Genomic DNA, 18,187 nt, shown 5'->3' on the forward strand with positions numbered 1-18,187 from the left:
ATCATGCGGGTGATGCATCTTTTGAATTGGAATATGGTTTAACACATTTGTTGCCTAGGTTTAATGGTTTTGCAGGTGAGGATCCGCATAAGCATTTGAAGGAATTTCAGGTTGTGTGCTCTGCCCCTTCCGAACCTTCACTAGAGGATATTGTCAAACAAATGGCTGCAAATAATCTTCAGTATCAACATCAAGTAGATTCTACTCTCCAGACTTTGCAAACACAGATTGGACAGCTTGCCACTTTGATGAATGCCATGCAGCAAGCTCAAGGATCAAACCAACAACGCTTGGAAGAGCATTCTGTTTTTCAAATAGAGTTGCTTTCTGAAAATGTTGATGATATTTGTACTGATTCGTTTGTAGATGATTTTCCATCATTGTCTGGTTTTGATGATGTTTACTCTTGTGATGTTTGTACTGACACTAATATTTGCTCTGTTTGTGCTGAAATTGAGCTTGCCTTGCAAAATGATATTCTTACTACAGGTGAAGTTGTTATCGATGAAGCTGTTCATGCAGCTGATACTCTTGACATCCCGGCTGCCCGAAACAAACCATCCATTGAACAACCACCTTCCCAAGAGCTGAAACCAATTCCTCAAAATTTTAAATACGCTTATTTAGAGAGTAATGAAAAGCTCCCGGTTATAATTTCTTCTAACCTTGATTTTGATCAAGAAAATAAGCTTTTGCAGGTTTTGAAGAAGCATAAGAAGGAGATTGGGTGGACATTGGCCGACATTCCCGATATTAGGCCGTCCATGATTTTGCATAGGGTCTCAATTGAAGTGGAAGGTGAAACAAAAGTAGTGAGAAAGCTCCTCAATCTTTTGAACTCCGATGTAGTGAAAAAGAAGATCACGTGCCCATTCGACACTTTTATTTATCGAAGATTCTTCTTTGATCCTGGAATAAAAGGCGAAGGCACTAATAAAAATTTCAAGTTCAATGGACATTACTCAAAGCTACTCCACGAAAGCCCCACTTTCAAAGAAGAAAATGTAGAAGATATCTCTTTGAGAAAGGCTTCTTATGTGATCACCTATCCTCCTTGACTACTCGGGTGTGTTCTTTCCTCTCTCTCCTCTCTTTTATTTTATGTTTGTTTCTTTCATTGAGGACAATGCATGTTTTAAGTGTGGGGGAGGGAATCATTTATTTTATTTCTTTTTGTTCTTTGTTTTGTTTTCATTAAAAAAAAATTGCATTTTTGTTGAAAGTTTTAGACTATAGATTAATTTGAGGTTGGTTTGCGGAGACTTGGGAAAACTTCACAAGATCGGTATCGTTCTAACACCGTAAGTCTCATGCATATGGAAATTGATTTGAATTTTTTATTATGTTTTAGCCTTAAGTTCTCATTCTCTGACAGCTCTTGAGTAGTTTATTTCAGCAGTCGGCACCATCTCTTACACACTTTACACAGGGAAGCCGATGAATATAAGTGAGTGTTCCAAAAAAAGAAAAAGGGAATGCACCTTATAAGTTTGGTGACCCTCACCCGGTCACTTAACCCAACAGTTGTGGAACCTTCAAAAGAAAAAGTTGAAAATAAGACTCTTTGTTAGTTGGTTCAGCGGTTTCTGGTGCTGAACTTGGTAGGGAGGATTACGGTCTGATCCCCCGCAACTACAATTGAGTAAACAAAGGGTTATGCCACGTAAGTACCAGAACCCCGTTCAGAAAAGGATCAGAGTCACTAACCGGTCTTCTTGCTATAAGTGTGTGGAGATAACGGGCTTAATGTGATTGCGCCTGAATGAAAAAGAGCAAAAAGGATGAGTAAGTTAGGCTATGGTATAATAATATGATTTGAATTGGTTTGTGTATTTAGGAGGCTTATGTCTGCATAACTGTGGTTAGTGTTCTTAGGATGCCCTTAGTGTGCAATATTAGTACCTATTGATGCAAACTTATCCGAAGAAGATTTGTAGCCTAGGATGAGTAACTAATGATGTATTTGTGCTCTTTGTTTTGTTGTTCATTTTGCTCGGAGTGCAAAAGTTCAAGTGTGGGGGAATTTGATCAGTGCATTTTTATGCACGTCCTTTCATGTTTGTACTCAAGCATTTCCTTGGTTTGTTTTGATTATTTTTATGTTTTAATGTGTTTTTATATTTTATTTTATTTTTAGCTTTATTTAATTTTCGCACTTTATTTTTCAGCTTTAGCAGTCTACACGGAAACGATCATAACTGGAGCTCCGGGTGTCCGATTGAGGCGTTCTAATAATCGTCGGAAAGCTAAGAAAGAGAGCTACGACTTTTGTGTTGGAGTCGAAGTCAGATTCGGAGCCTATGTTTCCCAGATTTTCGCTTTAAGTTGCAGCCTTAGTTTGTTTTAGTTTGGTCAATTGCGGGCCGGGTTCTGGATGTTTTTGAATCAGTTGGGTTATTATGACCCGAATTTACTTTTGTCTTCTCTTTAGTCTAGGTCTGGCCGTACAGCTACTTTTTCACTTTACACTTTTCACCAAATAATTTTGAAAGCTTTGTACGAATGATGAGGAACTAATCCCCGAAGGCAATTTCTGCTGGTTACGGTTTCCAATACTTTGAGGTTTTTAATCTTTAATCCAATTTCTTTTCCCTTTCGATATTAATCTATATGTCTTGTTTGCTTAATTCGAGTTATATAGAATATTATTGATTTATACCGATTGATTTATGTTCCTTGACTTTTATCGTACTTTATCGTTGCTTAATCGTTAAAGTGTGTATGTTAGAATCACGTTTGCTTAATTCGTGATTGTGCTTAATCCGTTTGCTTTATTCGGAAAATAGGAATGAAATCTTATAATGTCAATTTCGCTTGTTAATTGATGTTGTAATCGGTAGGGGGATAGAATCCGCTTAGGGGATTGAAGTTTATTGAACCAATGATAAGTCGGTAACCGAATCAGTAGAATTGTCGTTTTAGCTTATTTATATAATCACTTATTTTAATTACTTTTTCACTATGTTATTATTAAATCAATACTAATCCCCCCTTTAATTCAATTTACCGTCGGTTAGTAATAACTAAGAATCCTTGTGAGACGATATCCGAGTTGTCGTTACCGTTACTACAGTTTTTACAAAACACTCGTTTTTGATCCGTGCGCGACAGCGGATCAGTCTGTAAGTTAGATAAATCCTTGTATGGATTAAAACAAGCTCCTAAGCAATGGCATGAAAAGTTTGATAACTTAATGATATCGAATGGGTACAAAGTGAATGAAAGTGACAAATGCGTTTATTACAAATCTGAGAATCGCATTTGCACTATCATATGTCTATACGTAGACGACCTACTCATATTTGGATCAAACATTCACGCCGTTAATACTATGAAATCATTGTTATGCAACAACTTTGATATGAAAGACCTCGGAGAAGCGAGTGTGATTCTTAGCATCAAGATCACAAAATCCGAACGAAGAATTTCTTTGGATCAATCACACTACATGGAAAAGATCTTAAAGAAATATAATTATTTTGAATGTAAACCATCAAGTACACCATATGATCCAAGTATGAAACTGTTTAAGAACACTGGTGAAAGTGTCAGACAGGCAGAATATGCAAGCATCATTGGCAGTCTTAGGTATGCCACTGATTGTACTAGACCGGACATTGCATATGTCGTAGGATTGTTGTGTAGGTTTACAAGTAGACCGAGTAATGAGCATTGGCGAGCTATTGAGCGAGTCATGCGGTACCTTAAAAAGACAATGAACCTCGGTCTACATTATCAGAGATTTCCTGCAGTACTTGAAGGATACAGTGATGCAGATTGGAATACCTTATCAGATGATTCCAAAGCTACCAGTGGCTATGTATTCAACATAGCCGGAGGAGCTGTATCTTGGAAATCAAAGAAACAGACTATCCTAGCTCAGTCCACGATGGAGTCTGAAATGATAGCATTAGCAAATGCTAGTGAAGAAGCAAGTTGGTTAAGATGCTTGCTAGTTGAGGTTCCTTTGTGGGAAAAACCTACGCCAGCTATGTTGATCCACTGCGATAGTACCGCGGCTATTGCAAAAATAGAGAACCGTTATTATAATGGTAAAAGACGTCAAATTTGAAGAAAGCACAACACTATTAGAGATTGTATCTCTAAAGGAGCTGTGAGAGTGGATCATGTACGCACTGATGAAAATTTAGCAGATCCTTTGACGAAAGGATTAGCTAGAGAGAAAGTTTATAATACATCATATAAGATGGGACTAATGCCTATAAGAATGTGAGTCGCTCATGATGGTAACCCGACCTAAATGACTGGAGATCCCAAGAAATAGGTTCAATGGGTAATAACAAGTTGTGAGTGATATGAGAAGATCATGCTAAACTAAATAAAAGAGGCATGAATCCTGAAGTGATAAGAGGATGAGATAATAAAAACTCTTAATGAGATCTATACTCTATATGAGGGAGTACCTAGGCTACATGAGTACTCTTGATAGACTCACCTATGTGATTGTGGAACTGAGGCCGGTTCCTATGGATTTTCGAGGCAGAATTCCTAGAGCCTTCACTAAACCGGGATACACGTGCAGGACCATTAAAAGCACGGGCTATTAAGAATACACCTTAAGAAAAGGTTGTGTGCGGGTCTGAATGTCTGAGATAGAGTTCAAGACCATAGTGTCACTCCTGTTGAATCGGAATCTTACTTGCTACGTAAAGGCTTAAGTCGTAGACACCTTTGCTAATGCACAATCTTAGAAACGTTTAACGTACTTCTAAAATCACCTTTTAAATTCAAGTGGGGAATTGTTGGAATACTTGGAATGATGATAACTTGGAGGAAGAGTTGGAAAGATTTATTGACATTAAATGAGCAATAAATGAACACAAGTAAGAGCTAATATGGAGATGAATTTGAAAAGATTCATTTATAAGTCCCACATTGGAGGGAACACAAATATTAGTAGTGTATATATATTCCAACTTGGACAATTGTTGTTGGGCCCAAGGGCACCTACAATTTTGTAAAAGAGTGAGGACACACAATGTGCCAAGAAGTCACACACACGCGCGCGAGCCGCCGCTGCCGTCTGTCCGTCCGGCCGGCTCGGTTCGGTTCGGTCTACATGAATTAATTTTTTGGAACCCGAGTTAATGGAAATTAATTATCATTGAATATCTAATTAATTCGGTAAAAATTAAATACTATTAAATATGAAATTAATTAATATTTAATATTAATTAATACGAATTGGTGACGTGTCCTAAGACCAAGTCTTAACCTAGATTTTGACTAGGTTTACTTGTCCTCCAAGCTTGCTGACCAAGTAAATAACGGCTACCTTGACTGGGCCGGTTCAACTCTCCCACTATATTTTCGCCCACGATTTGGTCCACTCGGTTGGATCCCTTTTGCCTATAATACTTTTCCCTCATTCATTTGTTCTGCACTCCAGAATTCAATTCCGAATTCTCTCCTCTCTCTCTCTTACTCTGCTTCATCTTAAAAATATTCTTTTCTTTTCCGACTGGATTTATTCCAGATACTAAGACTGGTTTTTAACCATCATAAGGTGTATCATTTAGAACGATTCATCAGTACACGTGCAAGTGTGAATCGTATTGAAACGAGTTGTTTTATCATGAAGGCGTCGTGGGTATTTAAGAGCTGCTTTGCATAAATCTGGCAGTACCGCGAAACGTCTTAAAGAAAGCGTACCGATCCGCGACTCAGCCGATAATTTCCTTTGTGGCATTTTTTTCTAAAACCGAGAAACAACAGTTTCAATTACAACAGCTCTAAATGGTTATTGACTGATGGGAAAACAGACTGCTGTTCCGCCTTGTCTTGAGTCCGTAAAAAAAAAATAGGACAGACAAGTCCGTTAAATAAAATGGACATAAAAATATAATTCACTCCATCAAAATAGCGGATTGACGGGTAGAGGCTTATCCTCCTATTTATTTATTTATTTATTTTTTATTTTTAATAGATTATTATTTTTTTTTTTACTTTTCCATTAAAATTTTAACATATTTTTTTTATCAATTTTTTATAAAGTCATTTTTTTAACAAATTTTACTTTAATAAATTTCATCTATTCACAAATAAACGTATAAAATAAAATGATTAATAATTAAAATTGTTAGAATTGATTAAAAAATAACGAAGTTAAGGCGTGACGGGCTGAACGAATAGGCGAGAGGAATTTTGCTAGACGACAGATTTTGACGGGCAACGGACTTTGACGGAGTGAACTTTGACAGATGGACTTTGACAGGCGACAGACCTAAAATTCAAACTCAACCTGTAATTTTTTGACGGTTGCATAGACCGACCCGACGGATCACGATCCGTTTTGCCAACGTTACATTCATATTAAGGATTTATTGTTGCATAGTGTAATCAAAGATGAACTAAGTACCCACATATAAAAGGAGTTGAGATAAAAAAAAATACGGGTTTGAATTCTGACAAGAGAAAAAAATACAAACATCACCATCAATAGCATAGTTATTCAACTCGTAAGTTGATTAAAATGTTTTTTTTTTCTTTGTCAACACATGCGGCATTGAATTTGAAAATTTAACATCTATAATTCTATATTAACCATCAAAATAGGGTCCATATCAATCATAATTGTGTCTCTTTCGGTTGAGAAGGAGAGATAGTGTGTATTATGTTAATTTTACTATTTTCAAATTATAATTCTTTAGGTACGTTTGATTGGTAAAATAATAAGGATAGGATAGAATAGTACACAACAATACAGAATATTATAAGATAATATTTCTTACTATACTGTCTTTGGTAATTGAAGCACTGAATAATTTTTTTAATATATTTTGTTTGATAAATTTATATTGAACACAATTATATAATTTTTTTATATAATATTCTTTATTAATATACAAAAGATAATATTTTAATAATTTTGATAAAAAATTGTGTCATGGTTTTCTCAAAGACAAAAATTTATGTTTCTGTTCGTACACATGTTTTATTCAATTTTCTGTTATATCAAACAAAGTAAAAGAAAAATTATATGTTCAATCCTATTTTTTTAGCATGGAACGCACTCTTAACTTTAATTTCTTTCTTTTTTTATTCTCTATAAATTTTAGATGTAATCTCGTATGAGATTTTTCAGCACTAAGCACATACCCATCTCTCAGCCACGGTTAAAACAATGTGATTTGTAAAAGTATAACACTTTTCGTTATATACAACTTTTATTTGTAATTTAACTTCAAATTTAATTATTTGTGGCTATTTTTTAAAAATTATAACTAATGTAACATGCTACTACTAATACTAATACAATATAAAGAAATTTTACACTGTTGATGCATGGTAACCGTCAGATATTAAATTACATTTGATTTTTATTTTTAATATATTTAAAATAATAATTATGAATGATTGTGATGAATTGACTATATAAAACTTTTTACACTAAAGGTGTATAATAATTAGAGATATATACACTGGGTTTTTTACACTGAATTTTACACCGTATACTTTTATCAAATGAAAATATTTTTGCAAAAAAATCAAGAAAAAAAATTATTAAAAAAATAAAACATATGCATAATATGTATTAAAATACGGTGTTGGCGTTAGTGTAGACAATGGTGTACACTTAGCATTTCTGTAATAATTAATCTCTTAATTTAATATATAATTATTTTTTTATTTATAATTTTCCATTTAGTTTTATTTTGGAAATATGATCTTTTTTTACACAAAAATATGATCATTTTTAAGTTACTAAGAATTAGCAATTTTATCCTTAATTTTGGAACATAAAAAAAAACGCCTTTTTTCACCAACTAAAAAAAAAACAGACAAACCGTACACAGGGAAATGTGTATATTTTTTCAAAACTTCTTTTTTTGGTTGTTACAGTTTAATTATTTGTTTGTGGAAATACTTATATGAAATAATGGGTTCAAATTTAGATTATCGCATTTTCTCATCTCCAAATATTTAATTTAATACGTGTTCGACCACTTTTTTCCTAAATTAAAAGTCTCACTTTTTTTTCCTAAATTAAAAGTCTCACTTTTTTTTAATCATAGACCAATAGCAGTTCAAATACGACATCAATATTCTTTAACTCTAACGATGTGTCCTAATCAAAGGAAAAAATTATTATGAGCAGTGTTTTAAAAATTGAATCAGTCGATTGAATCAAGAATCAGATAGATTATTGGTCTGATTTGATTACTGAATTGAATAATATATTGAATCAATAGGAATCAGTCAAAATCGCTAAAAATCGATGAATCGGCAATTTTGGAAACCAGTGGTTTAAATACTTGCTTTATTTCGAACAAATTTATTAGACATTGCAATTATTTTGTTATTCAGTTTATGTTGCAATTATATTTTGTTCAAAATTTATTTGAATTTGTATTTTTTTTTTATTGTTTTGTTGTGTGTGATGATTATGTTTAAAATTTAAATTTAATGAACAAACTTATGAAATTATGATATTTTAAATTCCGTAAGTGTTGTGATTTTTGTTGTGAGTTGTTGCTATTTATGTTCTTAAAATTACTTATTGTGTTTTATTGTGTTGTTTATTGTTTTTAGGATGCAACAGCTAAAATTGATGGATGTAATCGCTCACACAAATTTCAATCAGTTAAACATATATGAGAAAGTTGTTTAGGGTTGTGTAAGTACGAAAGTTAATTGTTCAACTTCACCCCCCCTTCACAAGATTGAGACCTGAGATCCTATCAACCATATCCATTGTATAAATTAACAATCTTGGTAACAATCGTGATGTACACCCGAAGAGTTACACTACGAAATACACTCGCTTATAACTTCACATCGGATAAATATTTTTCAAAATCAACCATTGGATTGAAACATACTAACATATAGATCATACCTATAAAGTTTGAGATTAATCTATAATGATTTACTAAACCAACAAGATATCCAAAGATTAACGTTAAAATGAACTTTCATATAACGTTAATTTTGATGTAATTCAATGACATAATAAATAATTATAGATTAATATCAAATTTTATAAATATGATCTATATGATAGTATGTTTCAATCCAACAATTGATTTAAAAAAATATTTATTCGAAATAAAATTATTGAATAAAAGTATGGTTTAACATCATTTGAGTACATACATCAGTTTTGTGCACACAGAGGTTTACAAAAGTATGGTTTCTTGGACTCATACCTTATTCAATTTACCTAATGTTTATCAAATGATATTCAAATGTACATATAAAATAAGTTAATTCTATAGAAAATCGATTGTTACCTATGATAATTTATTAATTCGTAAGTATATATTTTGGATATCAATGGGCCTATAGCTCAAATTGTATGCCACCATTTTAACAATTTCAATTGAGTAATACATTGATTAATGGATTTTATCAAACAAAAAAAAAGGTCGACATCTAATAATTATTTATCCCAAGTAAAATTATATAATTATGTTATGCTAGCTACATCATAGTCTTGATCTAAAGATGAAAGGAATTATTAACATGTAACTGGTATTCTTTTTAGGGTTAAATATGTTTTTAGTCCCTATAAATATGACAATTTTCAATTTTAGTCCCTACAAAAATTTTCTTCAAACAATGATCCTTGCAATATTTTCTGTCTCTATTTTTGGTCCCTCCCGTTAGATTCCACTAACGGAGACTTACGTGGCATGGCACGTGTCACGCCACGTCAGTTAAAGTCAACATTAAAGAAAAAGAGATAGAAATTGCGGGGGTTTTAAACCTCCGTCAAATAAATTAAAAAACAATAATTTTTTACAAGCATAATATTTTGTTTGAATCACGTGTATTTGTTTTTTATAACTGAAAACTTAAATATGTTAGATTTTCTTGGTGATGGCAATGGAGTCATTGGCAGTTTTGAAGATATGAAACTAGGAGCAAGTCACTTCATGGAAGGATTCTACTAATTAGACTTTCCATTGTGATTAGCAATTGTTAATATTGGAGATAGGAATATTAGGATGAACAATAGAATGTGATAATCTTTTGCTTTAATTTTTCAAATTTTCTAGTGAAGCAGCGATGAAGGCTCTGAAGCTGCTTTAAAGTTAAAATAGATCTCTCTTTGCTAGTATATTATGAAAACAAAAAACAAAATAGTTAGCTCCTAGTTACTACTCTATTTCAGTTTGTTCTTTACTTTTTTTGGATAATGTGTTTGTTGACCATTATTTGGATGACGTGTTTGCTTGTTCTAGACTTTAATTAGTTGTCTGATAGCCTCTACAAGATTTGTCATTAGAATAAGGAGTTACTTATTCTAAATGATAAATGACATAAAAAAACTAAATATAAAATCCAAAATCCACCCAAAATGGTAATAAAAATCAAAAGTATGAATATTTATAAAATTTCAAAGCTAAACCACACAGTCATTATATTTGATATGTGTCATTATTGTATGTGATGGTCATACATTTGAAAGTTGAAATAACATTGAAAAAAAGAATACTGTTAACCATATAGAACTAAAATATTTTGTGTGGGGTGGATGATTTGTATGTTGAACCTGCATGTCAGACAAACATAATAACAACATTAGAAAGATCTCCTGCATGTCATAGCCTGGATGCTGATATTCAAAATAATTCTTAGATTTGTTTTCTCCTTCAATGAAGGTACCTCAAGTGATGGCATTATACGTCGAGTGAAACATTTGTTTTCTCCTTCATCTCATATTCTGTATTTTATTTAAATTATTCCAATATTGTCTGAGTTATAAAAGAAGCTTAAGCAAGGTTATGAGCATTTTAAAAATAGATTTCTAAAATTAGTTTGCACTAGTTTGCTTTCTAATTTTACTTTGTTCATTCAAATTGATGTTCTGTTCTATTTATTTTACTTCAATTAAAGCTTACAAATTGAGGGTAACATCGATTTTCCTAACGAGTTTCCTACCAATTAATTAATTAATTGCTTGTAAAATTTAATGTTTTAAGTTATTTAACGGGGGTTTAAAACCCCCGCAATCTCTCTATTTTTCTTTAGTTTTGACTTTAATTGACGTGGCATAACACGTGGCGTGCCACATAAGCCTCCTTTAGTAGAATCTAACGGAAGAGACTAAAAATAGAGACGGAAAATATTGCGAGGACCATTGTTTGAAGAAATTTTTTATAAGGACTAAAATTGAAGTTTGCTATATTTAAAGGGACCCCTAACATATTTAACCCTTCTTTTTAATATTATAATGTTACTCTTACTTTTGAATAAGTTTTTTAGCTTAATTTTCCCCCAAAATATAGAGCTATGTAGGATATAATCATATGTGTTGTAATCAAAGAAATAAAAAACCAAAATTAATTTTCTTAAAAGTGGTCTTATTTGTGACTTTCTTTAAATTTTCATGTGTGTATAACTATTATATACAACTTGTTTGTAGACGCAAAGCCAACCAAACAAATATGAGTGCAATTATTATATTATGAAACATATGTTGACCATTGCCTTTGGTGATATTAGGGATTCATGGGTTAAGATAATCACTTTATCCATATGCATGTAATTTATTTATGTTAGTTAAGTTAAAGTTGTTGTTAACTAGTAAAATGTTCATGTTGTTGTTGTTATGGAGACTGAAAGATAAATATGGGTGTTGTTATGTTAACATAATTTAAATTTTGTTCAAATTATAGGTCTTTAGTGTTGAGAATAATGCAAGTGTGAGTGTGAATAATAGTCCCACATTGGAAATGCATGTGGTGACTTGAGCATATATAAGTGGAAGAACCCACTCACCTATCACCTTAAGGTTTTAGGTGGAGAAGTGGTGTGTCTCCCACAAAGGTGTGTTACTCAAGCAAAATGTCCCAGAAATTAACAATGCTCCCAAACTCGACCCTCCCCTGATTGTTACGCTAACATTTAGCAATAAGACACCATTCACACAAGAAGCTATAAATGACATGTGTTCACATAGGGCTATAGTTGCTTCCTACATTACTTTTGATTTAAACTAATTTCTCATGGGTTGTTGCCTAGTAACATATAGTAGTGAAAACATGTGTATTTTGTCATAAATTGTGTGTGCAGGTTTCCGCCCGAAAATGTATAAATGTACCACTTGAATGGTTTGATGCATGTTGTAAACACTTCATAACATGTTAATATATGTAGTGGTTAAACTCCCTCTCACATGAGTAGAGAGTATACTTCTCCTTCGTTGTCATACTACAAAAGATGGGTAAAGATTCTAGAAAGAATTTAAAGTATGCAAGCACATTATTCACATAGACAAACATATTACTAAGAAGGAAAAAACATTATTTTATTGCTTCAAAAATACTTAAATTCAATCAAATTACATAACACGGGAAATTGCAAAAATTTAAGCAATGTAGAAAACACAGAAATTTAAACACACTTGGAAACTAAGAAACACATAGGTGACAATACTTGGAAAAACACACACACACACGAGGTTGAAATGAACAAGATGTGTCATGTTATCAAGATTGAGGTTGTTTTAAATTTTTGTAGGATATTGCATGCTTATGTTATCAATTTCTAGCATAGTTTATCATTAAATTTAGTTGGTAGCGATTTATTACGTAAGATTAGGTTTTCTTAGAATTAATACCTAATTGAGCTTCAGTGCTGATTAAACTGTGAACAAATATTGCTGTTAGAATCGGATATTAATTGAATCATTGTACATGACACATCTTGTGTAATATACAATTACTCAATTAATCGATATCTTTGAACAATATTTGAGTTTTATGAATTGTGTATTTGTCAACGTGATTGAATTCCAATACAAGCATAAGATCTCTATTTTCTTTTTAAGACTTCCGCCTGTTTTTTTTTTAATAAAAAAACTATGATATTCTATTTTTGAAAAATCGGTCAATTTTTTTAATTAGGGTCTATTCACCTCTCTAGACTGTTTCTCTACTCCATATTCTCACCGAGGAATAACAACCATGAATCCTATAGAACTGGAATTGGTTACACAAAGCCGGAAAAAATTGATTCGTTCAAAAAAAGTATTTTTGAAAAACAATTTTTTTCCCGTTTTTGTTTATGAGTTTAATGGATATGCACCGTCAGTGTAAAGACGAACATCCAATAAGAAACAACCAATTTGTCAAATCATTTAAGTTGTTTTAAATTATCAATATGATTTAGGGATGCACGCCATTTATGGGCTTATGAGAAGAAGTAGACATCTTGAAGTTTGATAGATCAATATTTCTTTGGTATTTAAGTGTGTCTCCTATTTTCTTTGTGATCATTGCATTTTAAGTGTATCTCCTATTTTCTCTGTGATTATTGCTTCAATTCTTATATGTAGATGTAAATAGAAGATAAGAAGAAGATATGTTGGGGTTATGAGAAGAGGTAGACATCTTGAAGTTTGAGATATCAATATTTCTTTGTTATTTAAAAAAAAATAAAAATAGGTAGAGGTTGCAAGTTTATAATATAACTACTTTCGCAAGTATCATTAGTTTGATAGGTGTTCAAAATTGAACCGGTCCAATAAAAAATCGCTAATCGAATCAAAGCAAATTGAAAATCACAAATATCGTATTTGGTTCGAATGTGTTAGGATCATTTAACAAAATCGCATGGTTTGGTTTGGTTTGGGGTTTGTATTTTACAAACCAAATCAAATCAAACTGCATTATGTTGAACAATCTTACAAACAATTACACACATATATATAATTCTTTAGAAAAATCAACAAATACATTTTATCATATTTACATATTAATAAAAAATGAAATATTATTTTTTATTAATAGTATAAATTTTATTTGAAGTGAAAGTACTAAATATTAACTTTTATTTTCATTTTTAATTTGTAACATTGAGAAGGATAAGATTAGAAAAACAATTAACGTACATTACGTCTGCATTCCTTTATATAAAAATATGATAGTATTTTAAATTTATTTAAAAATATACTGTAATTATACATATATATATATATATATATATATATATATATATATATATATATATATATATATATATATATATATATAATATTCATTAAACACAAGATAAAATCGTAAGACACACTTTATATTTATGCATCAAATTTTAAATTTATTTAGACAATACACTTATTTTATGATAATAGAAGAATGACTGAATATAAAATTTTATTGTCCTTCAATTTTATTTTTAAAAGTCAACTAAATCAAATCAAACTATATATTTTTTCTTGCGGTTTGAATAATTTTTAGCGTCAAAATCGTTCCGACCCCATTACGGACATCCCTAAATTCAATCTTAGATCCGATTTTTAAGATATTAATTTAATAAAATTCTTTATTAAATATTTGTGTATCGATTAATTGAGTCAATGAGAGAAACGTATTAATTGATTAACCAAACATGTTGGCGTGATAAATGGAGGGACCACATCGTATACTGTCCAATGAAGAAGAAGGCAACATTAATAATGGGAGTATTCCAAAACGGACATCCAACTACCTCATAATAGTGAGAATATACTTATTTTCATACAAGGCAATAGACGACTTTTTCAGTCGACGTTAACATATAAGGAATCATCACTTGAATCTTCCATGCATGTGGATTTTTGTTATTTTATTGAGTTTTGTAATATTAAAAGTAGATACTTGTGAATTATTGGAATGAAACTAGTTTACGACAAAATAGTGATGATTGTGATTTTATTTATTTGTACCTCTTATATGGATTAAATATTAAATTGGTCAAATGTACGTGTATGTTTATTTAATCTTAAATTTATAATTTATTTCAATTATTCGTAAAAAATGCTAAATTTTATGATTATTAATTTATAGATTAATTGAAAGTTAATTAATTATTATTATGACTAATGAACATGTACAGGTGGATTATGTTGATGTATATATTTCATTTTAATATAAATTCCTTTTCAAACTTATGTTAAAACAAATCTTTTTCCATTCTCTAATCTAATTTACTAGCCTACTTGCTATATGTATTTTTCTGTGCTTATAAAAGAAATGATTAATATTAAAGACTTATTTAAAGCAAACTATAAAATATGGTTAGGTGGCCTCCCAACCATTGCTTGTTTAACGTCAATATCTTGACAATGATCAGTGTTACGTTCGTATGTGGTTTGGACATCGTCTCTTTATGGACTGGTATTTTTTTCACGCCTCACAGATAATTTCTGTTGCGCCTTAGAAAAACACTACAATAATTTTTTTAGTTTCCATAAATTTGTTGTGAGAAAATAATCTATTTAAAAACTTTTCCATGAATTAGTTTTAAATGAATTTATAGGGAGGAAAGAATCTATTTAAAACTAAAATTATCTATTGGTACATGCAAACTTAAGAGAAATTAATACATTTATTTTAAAGCTAGAAGGGATGTTGATGTCATTTTAAACACCTTTGTCCTTTTGATACCTAAACTTGTAAATAAACCTAAATGTTAGTCTTGAATGTGAGATTTGAGAACATAGTAAGAAGAGTCTCAATCCAAATTTTAATGAGAGGTGCAATAAAAAATTCCAAGTTGGTGAGAGAAAACGCCATATTTGTCTGTATTTATAGCTCTCAAGAAAAAGCAGTGTCACAACTAGTTAAGCTGTAAGCTATCTAGTGAGAAGCAATACTCAGAAAAAATGGTATTTTCCGGTAAGCATGGCTGGGAAGACACCAAAGGCTTCACCCTGCAAGTCCTAACAGGGAGGTGGTTCATGGTGTTTTCATCATTTATGATCATGTCGGTGTCTGGAGCAAGCTACATGTTTGGTCTTTACTCAAGAGAAATAAAGTCAGTTTTGGGATATGACCAAACTACTCTCACTCTTTTAAGCTTCTTCAAGGACTTAGGTTCTAACATAGGCATTCTTTCAGGTCTTCTCAATGAGGTCACACCCCCTTGGGTTGTCTTATCAATTGGTGGTGTTCTAAACTTTTTTGGCTATTTCATGATTTGGCTTGCAGTCACAAAAAAAATCCCCAAACCTCCAATATGGAATATGTGCTTATACATATTCATTGGAGCCAATTCTCACTGTTCAACCAACACTGGTGCTTTAGTCACAAGTGTGAAGAACTTCCCTGGTAGTAGAGGTGTTGTCATAGGCCTTTTGAGTGGTTACCTTGGTTTGAGTGGAGCTATCATGACTCAGCTATACTATGCCTTCTATGGAAGTGACTCTAAATCTTTGATTTTGCTTATGGCTTGGCTACCAACTGCTGTAACTTTTGTTTTCATGCCTGTTATTAAACACCACAAAAGTACTGAACAGCCAAATGATTCCAAAGCTTTCTATAATTTCCTTTACATGACTCTAATCCTTGCAGGGTTCCTCATGATAATGATCATAGTGCAAAAGTGTTTCAACTTTACTAAGAGTGAGTACTGTGTCACTACCTTTGTGATGCTTCTCTTGCTTATCCTGCCTCTTGTTGTTTCTATCATGGAAGAACAAAGGATTTGGAAGAGCAAGAAAGAGAACATCAATCCTCCTAAGCCTTTGAATATAATCACACAGACTCAACAAGTTAACGGAGAAGAGAGTACTCAAAATCAAAACACGCGTAGAGGTGAAGATCATACAGTACTTGGAGCCGTTTTCAGCCTTGACATGATGACTCTTTTTGTAGCCACAATTTGTGGACTTGGTGGAACCCTTACTGTGGTAAACAACTTGAGTCAGATTGGATTATCTTTAGGATATCCTGCACAAAGTATAACCACTTTTGTTTCACTGATGGCAATTTGGATCTATCTAGGTAAAGTTACACAGGGAGTTATCGCGGAATTTATCATAATAAAGCTAAAACTCCCTAGACCTCTCATCCTCACAGGGATCCTTATACTGTCTTGTTTTGGTCACCTTCTAATTGCATATGATGTACCAAATGGTCTCTATGTAGCTTCAATTATTCTTGGTTTCTGCTTTGGAGCAAACTGGCCAGTACTATTTTCGATCATATCTGAATTATTTGGTCTTAAATATTACTCAACATTGTACAATGTTGGGTCAATAGCAAGTCCAATAGGGTCATACTTGTTAAGTGTGAGGGTTGCTGGTTATCTGTATGACAAGGAAGCCAGAAAGCAAATGGCAGCATTAGGACTAACGAGGAAGCATGGGGAGGAGTTGAATTGCAATGGAGGTCAGTGCTACAAATTGGCTTTCATTATAATCACTGCTGTTAGCCTCTTTGGGGCACTTGTGTCTCTAACTTTAGTTTATAGGACTAGAGATTTTTATAGAGGTGACATATACAAGAAGTTCAGAGAGGAAGGTAGAAATAATGAAAATGAATTGGCTGTAACTCAGCACAAGGTTGGACCTGCCTCAGATGATGGATAGATAGATAGATAGATATATATCTTTCGTATGACATTGGAAGGTTTTCAGAATTGGAAATTTATAGTTTAGAGGTTATTGTAATCTTATGCTTTCTCTACAGTAAATCACTTTATGTAAAATAAGGTATCCACTTTTACATATGTATTGCCTTCGAAGAATAAATATTGTCTTTAAAAGGCAGACTTGTTTATGATTTTCAATGCAACTTAATTGTGTCTTTTCAATTGCGTCGTATTATTAGTGATATAATGAATTTCATTTTTAGTTTGTCCGAAATAGAAAATAGCTAGGCTGATGATGGCAATCATGGTGAGATTTTAGATATGTGGTTATAGTTCTCCGGTAATCGTGGTAAGAAAGAAAATATGAGGTTTAATTTGGTTTGGTTGATGTTTAGAAATAAAATCGAATCAACTCAAATCAAACCAATGAAGTTTGGTTAGGTTCGATTTTTCTTGAAATTTTTATTGAGTCCTACATAATATATAGATGACAACATAATTTTATATTTAGTCATTCATATACTACAAATAACAATAGAACTCATTATATTTAGACCACAACTTCCTATTTAATTTCTAAAAATCATATTAGACGAAATGAAACAATAAACATAAAACAATAGCATAACTTATATTGGTAAAGTCTCTCCTCACTTATACACTGAATTATACATCGAAGTACTAACTTTTTGTCAATACTCATAGGGGTGTTCAAAATCGAACCAGTCCAATAAAAATTCGCAAACCCAATCAAATCAAATCGAAAACTGCAAAAAACCGCATTTGATTTGTCATATCAACGGAATATTGAGAAAAATGTCCATGAGTGCTCATTATCTTATGATACATATGCGTATCCTAGATT

General features: G+C 31.9%; 1 protein-coding gene across 1 annotated transcript; it reads left to right on the forward strand.

Moving 5' to 3' along the window:
* Positions 1 to 15,502: 15,502 nt before the first annotated feature.
* On the forward strand, positions 15,503 to 17,544 carry LOC131595666 (protein NUCLEAR FUSION DEFECTIVE 4-like). Its single transcript, XM_058868086.1, has one exon. It carries the CDS (start codon positions 15,614 to 15,616, stop codon positions 17,318 to 17,320), a length of 1,707 nt encoding a protein of 568 aa, XP_058724069.1. The 5' UTR covers positions 15,503 to 15,613; the 3' UTR covers positions 17,321 to 17,544.
* Positions 17,545 to 18,187: the final 643 nt, after the last annotated feature.

The sequence above is a fragment of the Vicia villosa genome, linkage group LG4, assembly GCF_029867415.1.
Source record: "Vicia villosa cultivar HV-30 ecotype Madison, WI linkage group LG4, Vvil1.0, whole genome shotgun sequence".
Classification (NCBI taxonomy): Eukaryota; Viridiplantae; Streptophyta; class Magnoliopsida; order Fabales; family Fabaceae; genus Vicia; species Vicia villosa.

Excerpts from the sequence above, each read along its gene's own strand:
- LOC131595666 (XM_058868086.1), top strand. The coding sequence starts at position 15,614 with ATGGTATTTTCCGGTAAGCATGGCTGGGAAGACACCAAAGGCTTCACC.